The sequence below is a fragment of the Penicillium waksmanii genome, assembly GCF_028829765.1.
Source record: "Penicillium waksmanii strain IBT 27052 chromosome Unknown utg000007l:1.0-4314555.0:1.0-4317578.0, whole genome shotgun sequence".
Lineage (NCBI taxonomy): Eukaryota > Fungi > Ascomycota > Eurotiomycetes > Eurotiales > Aspergillaceae > Penicillium > Penicillium waksmanii.
Window position 1 is genome coordinate 2,805,953 of NW_026643253.1, and position 13,479 is coordinate 2,819,431.

Sequence of the window (13,479 nt, forward strand, 5' to 3'; positions counted from 1 at the left end):
GATCAAGATCTCGAGGGGTTGCCAGTGCGGGTCTGGCTGAGCACTGGCAATTCACAACCCTGCGCCACCAGGCACTCCACTGCTACTGGCACATTATGATAAGAAATGGGGTCCGATAATATACATTAATTTGATTGCGATATCTTGTTGGGTCTCTTTTCACGCGTGGCCGAGGCATGCCCGAATTTTCGGGGCCTCCTCTTGCGGCTCTAGTGCCATCCATGGATCGCTGGGTACCGAGGAGAGGATCCTCTTGCTCGGTAACTGAATCCTTCGAGCTTGGATGGAGTTGACCAGTGTCATTTTTGGGTGTAGGGCTACGCTAACAGAGCTTGGATGCGTTTGTGACTGATCGTCCACAGCAGCATGAACCGCCGGGTGGCAGATCCGGGATGAACGATGCAGGAGACACAGCACAAACCCTACCTTCGGACTACGAGTACGAGTACCTCGTACCCCTCCCTCCTCCCTCAATGAAAGATCTGTCGATTGCTCCGCCCAAAGGTGGGTGGGCGTGGGGCTTACAATGGATCTTTTCTCATTTGTGACTGGTGACTGGTGACACGGCGCAGCTGAACTCGACATTTAGTTTAGCCCCAATCAGCCCTCTTAATCATTGTCCCTCGGTAGGATCTTACCAGAGCTCGAAATGGGTGCGTGCCCAAGTCCAGGAAAAGCACGGGTTGTCAATAACTGCTTTATTTGAGTTTCGTGTGAGCGAAACTGCAATGCAACAATTGCATTCTCTCCTACCGTAGCGTGGGACTACTTTACCTCCCTGGGGCTAGGTCAGGATGGTTGTCTTGCCATTCTATTGAACAGATTGTCTTGGGGGCCACGCTAGTACAGCTCGGTGAGTGCTTTGATACGCTAGATGCAAAGCTCGACCCCATCGTTCTCTGTCCGCCTCGATCCGATCTAGATTGAGCACTGTCGAATAGAGGCGTCGATAGCAAAAGGTCATGCTCGCTTCAAAAGTCCACCCCTGACAAGGGTACGGCACTAGACGGGGCTTCCTATTTGTGTTTTTTCCCCCACCATCGTTGGATCCTCTCGATTAATCTGAAACTTTTTTTCAGCCAGCATGGTCCACTGTCCTCGGTACATGTTGGCTTGACCACGCGAAAGCGCCCCCATGAGCAATCATTAGATGCAGGCCATGTGTAGCTCCGTGGAGACCTTCCGTCTTCCAGATCGGCTCTAGGTCCATATCGCTTGCATATGGGGCGAATAATATGTCCGATGCTTGCCAGTGCGAGCCCAGCACGCATCATCATGCCGGTCCTGCTAGTATATTATTCTAGACCCCCCGTGTCGCCGAGCTGATCTGGGTTTAAACTTGAACTTGAACGCATACCACTATCGCGGCACTTACAGTGTTTTTTATGACATTCTCTCCTTCTCTATCGTCATATTATCTGATCTAGTATCCCCTCCTTACGAATTGGCTTCCGTCATTCTCATTCCAGACGCAAACCACGCACTGTGAATGCCTGGCAAATGGTGTAACTGTACCTGAACTCCCACTCACTTGAAAATGCCTAGTGAAGGCACTCAGGATGGGGGCCCGTCTGTCAATCCGGGGGCTCTTGTCCATGTCACCTACCTCGCGGGGTACATCTTCCTTTCCTACGTGATCAGCTCCATGGGATGTGCGACAACATTAGAGCTTCTTCATCGGAGGACCTCAAGATCTGGTTTTTATAACTGGTGAGTCAAAACTAACGATCGGCCATCATTTTCACCGCCACTATGGAATAGACAAACTAATTTTGCTACTGCAAAGGTATCTACTGCTCACATCCTCGATTACCATGGGCGGCATTGGAATTTGGTGCATGCACTTTATCGGTAATCGTGCCATCGTCCTTGGAAACGGGGAAAAAGAGATTCAAATTCTTTACAACGTCGCTTTCACCGGAACCTCTTTCGTGCTCCCGGTAATCGTATTACTTGTCGCTTTTTATTCCGTCGGTGTTGAAGAGAAGGCATCATATCTTCGCATTTTGACCGGAGGACTGTTAACGGGAAGCTCCGTCTGTGGCATGCACTACGTGGGACAGCTGGGTATTGCGAACTATAAATGCTCATATCATGTTGCGAACGTCGTCGGCTCTGCCATCATCGCTATTTTCTCTAGCACGGTGGCTCTTGGAATCTTTTTCCGATGGAGAGCCACTTGGACCGATAGCTGGTGGCGTCGGGGACTCTGCGCCTGTTTACTTGCCGCGGCGGTTTCTGGAATGCATTGGACCGCTACTGTTGGTACGATATACAGAGAGCGTGATAGTTCCATGAACCATGGAACTCAGCTATCTCGAAGTCAAGTCGTTATTATCTGTGCCGTTCTGGTGAGTCGCCCTCATCGATTACTCATATGGTTGTAGCCTGCAGGGACTAACCTTGGGATATAACGTATAGGCCTGTGTCTCCTGCGTGATTTTATCTGCCTGTGCGATTATCGCTGGTGGAAACAGAAGAAGATCAGCAACACGCGCCCATCAGCTCGTCCTCGCCTGCGCATACTTCGATCCAGCGGGACGAGTTATGGTCACGCCACAAGCTCTTCTTCCCACCAAGAAGATCGTGGACCATTATATCGGACGGGTTCGTTCACTATAGGATTTCTTGAAATCTGTCCATAGGTATAAACTAACTAATTTATGATTTGCAGACTTTCAAAGATGATGATCTCACTCGCACCCACCCCACCTTTCTTTGGGCATTTAGGGCCAGTCGAAACTGGAGTGTCGTGAAAGACCTCATTCCATTCATGCGAAACCGCCTTGAATCCGAGCAACACGCCATTCAAAAGCACGTCCTGTCCCGAGGAGTGGTCATGGACAAGGACACAGAACTGCAGACGAACTTTGATACTTTATTCAAGCAGCTGTTCTGCGTCAGTGCCCAGGAGCTCTCAAACGAACTGCGACAACCCCTGGAGGACCTTGGAACATTGTACGATGATGTACTCTCAACAGCAATTCCAGTTTCCAGATTCTCTCGCGCATTGGGCCGCACTTCTTTGCGAACTGGCAAGGGTCAACTGATTTTTAGCGTTCGCCAGCTCCAGAAACATGAGGCAAATCGTCTGGCATCGTCCGGTTTCCGATTTGCAACCGTCGAGCATGTGACGGCTACACTATCTCGCCGTATTCATGTTCCAGAGGTAGATCTCCTAGACCATCTTCGTGATATGCGCGACTATGCGTCATCCAACCGCGGCTTCTCGGAAGGAGTTCACCTCATCTCATTCGTTATGCGCCCTACCGTTCAAGATCACTTCGAAATTCTCACCACTAAGGGAACCGGAAATCCCCTCCCATCTGCTACCTTACCGATCAAGAGATTGAATGTGCAACATTTAGATATCCTCTCTCACTTGGATGGATGGTCCATGAACAACTGTCTCAAGTATCTCCAGTCCAAAGCAGCGATCCAAAACGACAAAGCTATGGACGAATTCCGAGAATACCTAGTGCGAGGAGTCACCTCACTCGCCAGCTCATTACCAGAAGACATGCGATCCGCAGCAACATTTTCCGCACGACCGCTCGTCGCACCCTGTCACAGCGCAGAGCGCTCTGCAGACGAGATTCAACAAACCCAACAATGCACCCTCCTCACCTTCTGCGTCGTCGGGACCCTCGACACGCAAGTTCCCAACCCCGACTTTACCTTCACACCATTCCGTCTCTTCCGCGTACAGCAACAAGTCAACGACACATTCGCTGACCGCGAAGGCTTCAGCCGCGAGCTCAACCAAGAGCTCTTCTGCACAGACGTCCGATCAGGATCCAATGCCTCTGAATCGGACATGGCCTCATCCAAACGCTCTGCAATCCTCCGCATGTGGCCATTACGAAGGAACACCACCTCACTACCATCGCGTCGCACTTCACAAGAATCCTTGGTTGACCTCAAAGCCACAGCCATGGGTGATATCACCGTTCAAAAAGAAGTCAGGGTAGATGTCACCCGCCTCAACGAGAACAACGCCGTTCAAAATGCGCGCGGAACTCACGACGCCGTCATCGCCGCTGGCGATGGAGTCATTACACCTACTACCTACGTTGATGAACTTTACAGCCTGTGCTATGCACCGGGACTTCGCCTGCGGCCAGATTCGACATTGCGTGCATCACGACACTCCAATAAATCATAATGTTCTTTTGTTGTATTTTTTTTTCTCTGCAGGGCGCTGAAACGGAAATCTAAAAGCTGGCCTTATACGACGTCTGATTTTATTTTTAACTTGAACATGTGTTATACGCATTTTACCCGTGGCTGGAAGCTGTTGTATATAATATACGATTCACAATTGGATTTCATTTGCAATCAAACCCGGCTTCGTGAATATAAAAAATTAGGCCATTATACTACTAGTACGTGCCATATTTCCTACCATTACTCAGAGAATAGTAATAAGAACGGCCTCTATTAAGCACCTAGTCTATAACCAGTCACAGAGCATGGTGATGTAGTCGTGGATCTCAACACCAGTTGAAATAGCTTAAAGCGTTTTTCAGAGCAAATAATACCATGATTCAGTGCTATTACAGCGTGTGCACGCCTTTTGTCCTAGTGGAATATTTTTTATACTAATGTTTCACCTCCTTGGTTTGCGACAGCGTTCGGTATATGACTGGTCACCTGACAGTGCTCATGTTCGGAGTACGACAGGGCTGCTCATTGCTTCGCCATACTGGCTATGTTATTTCCCATAGCTCTGCACTTCTGTATCGTCTTTATTTTCGAAAAAGGCGCCTCTTTACTGAATTTCCGTTTCTTGTATCCTATCATTTCGTCAACATTCGTCATGCCTTGGCTGGTTCTTTGCTTGTATCCTTCACCATCCTCCAGTCCTTCAGCGTAAGATGACCCAAGGGACCTGGGAAGCTCAAGAGGAATTTATTCACGGCTACAGTGCAGGAACGATATGTCAACTTTGTGGTTTAAATGTTCACAGTTTATTGTTTTTGAGGGCTATTCTCGAAGAGGATGGGTTCAAAGATCATTACGAGAGAGACCCTGTTCCCAATCACTTGCTAGTGCCATCAGTCGAAGATGAAAAAGCAAAGTCCTCCAAGCGTCCTTGGTTGGCGTTTTGCTATTATCGAGTAGGTCAGTAGTTTCGAGACTCCTACAATTATAGACTCAAGTCTAACAATACAGCCGTCGAATCTCCTGCCCAAAAATACTCTCTCGAATTGGAACGATGACTCGGAACTTTGGTCACGAGGGATACGATTGGTACAATCCGACAGACAGAGCTACCGCTCTCATATGGAGTGGAGCTTCAAGATCACCATATATTATCCTATAATGGACGCAATTTTATTCAGCTCCTAGAACAGAAGGACTTGAACCACCGGTGTTCCATGAAGACAATAACATTGGTCACATCTTCCATGCTCATTGCTAGAAACTATTCGTGCATCTTCTAGGGAAAGAAGTGACGGATAGGATGATTGGTAGGGTCGTCCAGGCTGCAAGGCAGTATTGGCAACCTGGGCAGCCTGAGGTTTTCAGGTCTAACTTGCCCAGGTGTCAGAAGGTTCGTTCTGCTACTGACTTGGCACAGGTGTATACCTCCAGATTCTCGAGGCACAGCAAGTTAATCCTACTCTATAGACAGAGATTTGTGGGAAATTCACCAGGAGTGCTTGGCCCACTTACGCTTGAGGGTGTTATCACGCTCTGACGGTAACAACCCTAGATGGGTCTCCTGACTAGATATAGAAGAAAATAAATCGTACACTCCGATTGCTATTAAAACCTTGGTAACTATATACCAGAATGAGATCATTGTATCGTGACACGTCAAAGAATGGTCAGTCGCTTAATGAATACAAAAAATAGAACACCATGGCACGGCAAGTAATTTCTCATCCTTTTATGCGCTTTGCAATAGCAAATTGCGACGTAGTTTGCAGAATGGATAGCGGCAGCTTGTTTTCTTCCCTTTCTCCCTTTCTCCCTTTCTCCCTTCATGGATTTCCCTCAATTGGCATTGGGATCCTCACGCTCCAAAAAAGCCGGATCCATCTCAATGCGGCGCTCAAACTTTGTCCACCAATCGCGAAAGCTCTTGAGTGGCACGACATCATGGCCCTTATTCGAAGGATCTGATTCGGCAAAGCTGGCGAGAAAATTAAACGCACTGCCGATGATCCGTTGAGCGAGAACTTTGGTAGAGATTTGGTTTTGCTGGGAGCCTGAGCCAGACAGGGTCACTAGGGCTGTAGAGCTGGATGTGTTTTGCGCGCGCTCGGCCTCGAGGGCAGAGAGCTGAGGCGCAATGTTCTCTACGGCCTCGATTGAAATTCCCAGTGTCACGACGCCGTTGGTTGCGATTGAACCCTCGTCGAGCATGGCGTCCTCCTGCTCGGCTTCTGAGCGGCCGTTTCCATTATTCTGCGCTGGATTGCGGATGTTGAAAATGCCCGATTGTTTCTCGTTTGCTAATGCGCCGACAAAGCGGAAATCGGTGGGTGTTCCGGTGTTTGGATCCGGGAGTTGAGCATAGATTGCAGCACCGGTGTTTGGTGGGAGAACTGTGCCTGGAAGGAAGAAGACGACGAGATCGGTGAAAGGTGGGTTGAATGGGATTGTGAATGCGAATTTGGTAGCTTGGCCGTTTGGTTGGCCGTCCACGGGGACAATATCTGTTAGGCACGGGCGGCCGGGAACGACGACTGAGAACATTGGATTAAAGTAGATCGGGTAGGGGATCGGGTAGAGGGGGTGGCGATTGAGAATAGCTGAAAGACAGGTAGAAAGAGAGGTAGGAAGAGATTCAGCCTGATTTCTTTGAGGGTCAAGTTGAACGGGTTTGCGCCGGTGACATAACCTGACCCAATTAGGCAAGTCGGCGGGGGAGCTACCCTTATCGGGCGATAAGGGCTTGGCATTAAGGTTTCATAGGACGGGGATTTCCTAGAGGTTCCCATGTTGACTTGTCTTGTCCTTTTAACCATCCATTGAGTAATACTCTCTATTCTCCTCATTCACCATGGCCAAATCCAATCTGGATCTGATCAAGGAATGCGATAAGTATTGATTCCCCGTTCCATCAGTTGTCGCATCCTCTCACCCACTCAGCTTCCCCTACTACGAGGACGACCGTGCCGCCTACACCGAGAATCTCAACAACTACCATGCATTCCGCGTCTCTGGATATGATGCTACCCTGGGATATATAATTAAATCGGTCGTTGACCAATTTCCTTGGCCGCAAGAATACTGGAAGATCGACTCTCAAGCAAAGACCGTCACTCTCATCACTCCCGCTGGAGCGGACCCCGCACTCCGCAGTAAGCTGATCGCAGAGACCATTGAAGAAGCAGTCAAGCAAGAAACGTTTGAGGTGCTCAAGGGATGGCGCAATGAAAGATATCCGGTCTTTGCACCTGGTGGTGAGTACATCTTCGAGATCGAGCGGAGTGCGGCGTGTCTGTTTGGTGTTGTCACCTACGGAGCCCATATGACCGGATATGTCGAGGATCCGGCCGGCGTGAAGCTGTGGATTCCTCGACGGGCCAAGAACAAGCAAACATATCCAAGTATGCTTGATAACACCGTTGCGGGTGGCATGTGCACCGGTGAAAAGCCATTCGAGTGTATCGTCCGCGAAGCAATGGAGGAAGCCTCTCTACCGGAATCCGTGGTACGTGCCTCTATCCTTGCACGAGGATGCGTCACCTACACGCATGTTCGCGATCCACGTGCTGGGGGGGAGACAGGTCTTCTTCAGCCGGAAGTGGAGTACGTCTATGATCTGAAGCTCGACCCGTCCGTGATCCCGAAGCCCGGAGATAGCGAGGTCGAGGAGTTCAAGCTGCTCTCGGTCTCGGAAACTCAAGATGCGCTGTCGCGGGGTGAGTTCAAGCCTAACTGCGCGATCATTCTGGTTGATTTCTTCATTCGTCACGGCATTCTGACAGCGGAGAACGAGCCGGATTATCTGGATATTGTGGCCCGGCTGCATCGCCGTCTGGAATATCCAACTGCATCGCACTGCGTGCGGTAAATGCTGTTAAGACTCGTCTAAGTGTGTATAGAAAATGGATAGCCGGACCGTCACGATTTCTAGTGTGGCATTGAAGCATAATGTAAATAATGCTAAAGTAAATACGATCAAAGATAAAGCCTTCAAAAAAGACAGGAAAATCTCGCTTGGCCAATATTGAGCCTCAAAACATCATTTGTATCTGCCAATGGCAAGCAGATGAGAACGAAACCGATCGACGTTGGTTTCATGTATTGAAAATAGATGTCTGTGCCTCCCTAGTAGTATAGAAAGGGCTTTGGTTGCGGAAGTTGCCAGTGACTCGCTCTCTTTAGTAGCCGGCGGCGACATCTATACTTCCACTCTATTGGCCAACTCGATACTATACCAGCCCTAGCGTAGCTAGCTCCTCGATACCTACTACTTGTAATTACATACTATTATACCCTAGCAAAACCACCCAGGCTTGTGGCACATCGACCGCACGAAGCATGCCTAAGACAGTCATTCATGGCGAGGTGGATTCTGCTACAAGCGAATATTCGTCCCATCTTCGTCCCATCACAACCTCTAACCAGCCAATCGAAGTAGCTGGAATAACCAGACCACATATAAAAATCCGGTCCTACATCCTCCGCATAAACTGGCTTGAGCAAAAGTAAAGGTTTTGATAAATGGTCATTCATCTATCGGTATCCAAACCCAAATCGAAATGCAAGGGAAACGCCAACGCTGCACAATAACAACAAAGAGATATGAACACATCCGCCGGAATCAAAGACACCCCTAACTTTTTCTATCGGTCCATGGCAGACTCATTTCGAAACATGGGCTCTCTTCATAAAACATTCATGCAGATTCAAACAGCGGACAGAGGGAGCCTGTCTATTTCTTGAGAAGCAGGTAGACGTAGTCAATTCGCAGAGGGGCAACCTTCTTATAGGGACCCTCCAGATAGAGCAACAGACCACCGAAAGAAACGAATACAGCCCTTAAAACCGTTTATCAGCCAATGTTTCCGAGGATGGAATATGTATGGAGTAAAGTATCTGCGAAAAAGACTTACATGGTATCCTTGGTTGCGCCCTCCTCGAATCGGTAGACCTTACCGTGGCAGACGTAATCGTAGTCATTAGCCAGGGTCTGCTCGCCATTGCTGACATCTCTCCAGCTGTTGCGGGTGTCTTCCTTGCCGTCGAGGGACAGGGTAGATGCAAGCGCCAGAGACAGTGTCTCGCCGACAGCGCATGGGTAGAGCTCAGAATTCACATCGAGGGTGAAAGTGAGGGAGGCATCGGTGGAGGTACAAGTCAGACGCGAGACACGGTCATACTTTTGGGCGTTGACCGAAGTGATGGTGAAGGTATCTTCGAAGAGGAGAGGGTCGGACATGGTGGGCGATGCGATTGCACGAAGGCGGAGTTATGAGAAATATAGAGGGCACAAGGACTGTGCGCGAGTGGTGATCGAGTATATTAGGACAAGGTGAAGGGGACGCGCGAGTCGATTGAGGCTGTAAGGTTGGGAGAGAAGCGGTGGTGAAAGTTGGAGATGGTCGGAGTTGCAACTGAAGCTTGCCGATTCTTTTTTTTTCTACCGCCTTTGCGTCTCCCCCGCTGGATGAACCACTGGCACCAACCCGAGCCTCACAAACACCTCTTCATTCTCGTGTAAAACGAATTCACACTCTTTTGCGACACAATGTCCTTTCGCAAGCGCAATATCGGTCTTGGAACCGATCGCTCTGCAGTTCCAAATGCCACACAGACAGCCCCGCCAGAAGTGACGCCCGGCATTCGCCCCTCCCCCGACGATGGACGACCAACTACTTCGACCGGAGCACCGTCTTTAGACAACCTCCTCGCGGGCCATGCAGGTCTCCCATTGGGAAAGAGCCTGCTTATTGAGGAGAATGGAACTACGGATTTTGCTGGTGCATTGCTACGGTATTATGCCGCGGAGGGAATTGTTCAAGAGCAAAAGGTCCATGTGGTCGCAATGCCTGAACAATGGGGACGCAGTCTACCAGGCCTTATTGGTACCGCAGAGTCTCTGGATGAGAAGAGATCCGACAGGCGTAAGGATGAGCGCATGAAAATTGCCTGGCGATATGAGCGATTAGGCGAGTTTGGCGCAGGCGTTGCAGGTGCACGAGGTGGTGAGTACCCACGGAGAGGAGCTTGATTGTATCGTTTCATAAGACTGATTGTTATGGTAAAGCTGCTGCTCCTTCATCGTCCAATGCCGGAGAAAAAGACCCCAATGCGAAGCAACCACCTGCCTTTTGTCACGCCTTCGATCTCACCAAGCGACTTGCCCACCCCTCCATCACCAATATGACATTCATTCCCTTCACGCCCGCCAAAGACTCGCCCTTTCCAGCAATCCTCAACCGACTCGAGACAGCCATTGCATCGAGTGCCGCAAACACCATTCATCGGATTGTGATCCCCTCCTTGCTCAACCCGACCTTGTACCCGCCCGAGTCTTGCCGGCCTGAATTTGTCCTGCAGTTCTTGCACTCCCTCAAAGCACTCCTCAATGCGTACCCCGCACGTGTGACAGCAATGATAACATTCCCCTTGTGTCTGTATCCTCGTTCATCCGGTTTGGTCCGCTGGATCGAGCTGCTCAACGACGGTGTCATTGAATTATGTCCGTTCCCTCATTCTGCGGATAATCTCACGACTTCGGGTGCCGCCACCTCACAGGAGGAACCGCCGCAAGGCATGCTCAAGACCCATCGACTCCCAATTCTACACGAACGCGGTGGTGGAAGCGATCAGAATGTCGGAGAAGATTGGGCGTTTACTCTGAGTCGGCGGAGGTTTGAGATTAAGCCATTTAGTCTGCCCCCAGCCGAAGGAGATACCGAGGCGCAAGACACGGCTGCATCTAGCGGTATGCCCAAGAAATCAGACCTCGAATTCTGATTAAAGCATGAGCATGATGATTCCGTCGTATCCGCGAATTCAATCCTCTTCGTCGAATTGTCGATGAGTTCCGGGCTCGGCCAGCATGTCGTCCAACTCGATCTGTTCAGACATGGCGGCACTCGAATTAGCCATTGTTCGCAGGTAGCTTTGGCCGTACGAGCCCATTCCTGATCGTGCCGAGAATCCTCCAGTGCGATTACGGAGACGATTCCCCAGACAGGATGAGGCTACCAGCCATGCTGGAGAGTGTGTGAGCAAACTATGGCCATATATTCAGTGACAAGAGCAGATGGGTACAAACCAACAAACAGCAGCAATGGGGCAAAGAAGACCAGGAACATCAGAAGTAGGAAGTTCATGACGACCACAGGAGATGGGAATGAAGCCGCGCGCCGCCATCGCCGAGGCGAGCCATACCTATAGCTGTTGTGGCAGAATGACGACCGCCTACCCAACTCGACCTACGGCCGATGACACATCCACTTTTTTCGCTTCCAATTTCTTTTCTTTCCCTCCCGCTTCGACTTCTTCCTCTTTCCCTGCTTCCACACATTCCGTCTGGCTTTTGCTGGTCAAATTCCAGACTCCGCTCGCTAATGGTAAGTCATGACTGTCTTTATTTTTTTCCTTCCTTTGCATGATTATATATCTACAAATCTGTCAATCCCCTGAAGCTCGAGATAAATATCTCAAAAAGAGCACCGGTGACGAGAAACGTATAATAAATGACCTGCCTTGAATCTTCATGTTTTTGCTATCACATCTTTCTTTGATGAGCCTTGGCTAACATGGCATTCGCTATAGTTACAGAACCTATGAGTCAAGCCACGCTCTTGAAGGACAGTTGAAGAAGAACAAAGAAGAAGAAGAAATAATCAAAAATGGGGACCCCTACCATTCCAATTCCGATCTCATACGTATCTGGCAGATACCTGCTCTTCTCCATTGATGCCGTCACATACCTGCGACGCGAGCACCACATCTGCGGCGTGTTGATCGGGACTCTCCCACAAATACCACAGCAGAATGTGTTCCTGGGTCTGCCGTTGGAACTGATGCCCGAGGAGGCGCGGCTTTTGGTGGACAAGGGTGTAGCTTGCATCGTAGACGAAACAAAGGCACACGATAGCATGAAATCTCTCCTCGAGGAAGACCGCCGCCAGTACCTACGCGAACTAGACTCCCAGGGCCTTAACGCCTCCCGCAAACTGTCGGACCGCAAGGGCCAGCAACGGGAACAAGTGTTGAAGAAACTAGATGAGAAGGCCAAGGCTAAAGCGATCAAGGCCTTGGAGAATGAGGGTGAAGCAGATACCCCGCCCACGCCCACGCCCACGCCCTCGGTGCTCGGTGAAGAGCGGTCGAGCAGCAGGTCCTCCAACCGCACATCTGGTCATACAATGGCCATGGGCGTCACCCCAACAACTTCCTATCCTCCATTAGCCCAACCGACCTCATCACAACATCTCCCGCCACCTAATGTACCTCTCTCCTACCCGCTCTTCGCCCATCTGTCCTCGCGCGGCTACTTCCTCTCCCCTGGTCTGCGATTCGGTTGCCAATATGTGGCGTACCCCGGTGATCCGTTACGATTCCACGCGCACTTCCTCTGTGTGTCCGCAGAGTGGGATGAAGAGATTGACTTGATGGCCATCGTCAATGGAGGCAGACTGGGCACTGGTGTGAAGAAGGGCTTCCTTTTGGGCGGACCAGAAAAGCCCCGGGCTGAAGCTGAAAGTGAAGCTGAACGAGTGGAAAATGTGCGCACATTCAGTATTGAGTGGGCAGGCATGTGAAGGGGCTTGCTTCTGTTAACGCTGTCTCAAAACTTCTCGCCTCCTGTCGCTTGTCTCTGGCTGCAGTCAAACATCCATCAGGAGACGCTCTCCCATGCAGTATCCAAACACCACATTCCAAGCCGAGGGAGTCACTCGGCGATGAAAGATTCTTGACCATCGAATCGCCAGTGAGTGTCTCCGAGCATACTACAATGTCTCGAATTGACTATGTATGCGCCCAAATCGAAATGGCCTTTCGGGTCACCTGCTGCAAAAGAAATGGGAAGATACGATTGTTGAGCTTTTATCCTGATGTGATGATGGCCCGTTATCATATCTGAGGAACGAAACTAATGCAATTCGAGCTTGGCAAACCTTAAAAGATATAAGGCTACAGTATAGCCACATAAAAGCTTCACAATAGAGCAGATCAATGAATTGACGACGCAATGCTCTACCAAAGTGGTCTATCAGGCTCTAAGCCCACTCGGACACCGCCAAAACAGCATAATGGAATCGGGAATCGGCCAGATTCAGTCATGATTTTTTTTTTCATGAGAAAAATTCACTGGCATCGCATAAGTTGATTGCATCATCACAGCCCTTGGATGTGATGATTTTTATAAGATACCCATGAATCTAAAGAAACAAATAAATGATCATTCAAAACAAGATTATATTCGCTCAATATGTACTCCGTACCGCCCATGCATGCCTCGCAAAACTTTATTCAAGCCCAGTGGGATCTGTAGTC

General features: G+C 49.8%; 7 protein-coding genes across 7 annotated transcripts; 4 read left to right on the forward strand and 3 right to left on the reverse strand.

Annotated features, from left to right (window-relative positions):
* Positions 1 to 1,814: 1,814 nt before the first annotated feature.
* N7481_007881 (uncharacterized protein) lies at positions 1,815 to 4,165 on the forward strand (the record flags this gene model as incomplete). Its single annotated transcript, XM_057267100.1, has 3 exons — positions 1,815 to 2,351; positions 2,422 to 2,607; positions 2,675 to 4,165. 3 exons carry the CDS (start codon positions 1,815 to 1,817, stop codon positions 4,163 to 4,165), a joined length of 2,214 nt encoding a protein of 737 aa, XP_057121301.1.
* A 1,838-nt stretch (positions 4,166 to 6,003) lies between these two features.
* Positions 6,004 to 6,708, reverse strand: N7481_007882 (OPI10 family protein; the record flags this gene model as incomplete). The annotated part of the gene is made up of 1 exon (XM_057267101.1): positions 6,004 to 6,708. One exon carries the CDS (start codon positions 6,706 to 6,708, stop codon positions 6,004 to 6,006), a length of 705 nt encoding a protein of 234 aa, XP_057121302.1.
* Positions 6,709 to 7,015: 307 nt separating this feature from the next.
* N7481_007883 (thiamine pyrophosphokinase-related protein) lies at positions 7,016 to 8,032 on the forward strand (the record flags this gene model as incomplete). Its single annotated transcript, XM_057267102.1, has 2 exons — positions 7,016 to 7,056; positions 7,105 to 8,032. The coding sequence occupies 2 exons, from the start codon at positions 7,016 to 7,018 to the stop codon at positions 8,030 to 8,032; spliced, it is 969 nt and encodes a 322-aa protein (XP_057121303.1).
* An 864-nt stretch (positions 8,033 to 8,896) lies between these two features.
* On the reverse strand, positions 8,897 to 9,403 carry N7481_007884 (DNA-directed RNA polymerase core subunit RPB8; the record flags this gene model as incomplete). Its single annotated transcript, XM_057267103.1, has 2 exons — positions 8,897 to 9,002; positions 9,078 to 9,403. 2 exons carry the CDS (start codon positions 9,401 to 9,403, stop codon positions 8,897 to 8,899), a joined length of 432 nt encoding a protein of 143 aa, XP_057121304.1.
* Positions 9,404 to 9,712: 309 nt separating this feature from the next.
* N7481_007885 (elongator complex protein 4) lies at positions 9,713 to 10,944 on the forward strand (the record flags this gene model as incomplete). The annotated part of the gene is made up of 2 exons (XM_057267104.1): positions 9,713 to 10,169; positions 10,232 to 10,944. The coding sequence occupies 2 exons, from the start codon at positions 9,713 to 9,715 to the stop codon at positions 10,942 to 10,944; spliced, it is 1,170 nt and encodes a 389-aa protein (XP_057121305.1).
* Positions 10,945 to 10,983: 39 nt separating this feature from the next.
* On the reverse strand, positions 10,984 to 11,306 carry N7481_007886 (uncharacterized protein; the record flags this gene model as incomplete). The annotated part of the gene is made up of 2 exons (XM_057267105.1): positions 10,984 to 11,186; positions 11,249 to 11,306. The coding sequence occupies 2 exons, from the start codon at positions 11,304 to 11,306 to the stop codon at positions 10,984 to 10,986; spliced, it is 261 nt and encodes an 86-aa protein (XP_057121306.1).
* A 522-nt stretch (positions 11,307 to 11,828) lies between these two features.
* N7481_007887 (tRNA splicing endonuclease subunit SEN34) lies at positions 11,829 to 12,743 on the forward strand (the record flags this gene model as incomplete). The annotated part of the gene is made up of 1 exon (XM_057267106.1): positions 11,829 to 12,743. One exon carries the CDS (start codon positions 11,829 to 11,831, stop codon positions 12,741 to 12,743), a length of 915 nt encoding a protein of 304 aa, XP_057121307.1.
* Positions 12,744 to 13,479: the final 736 nt, after the last annotated feature.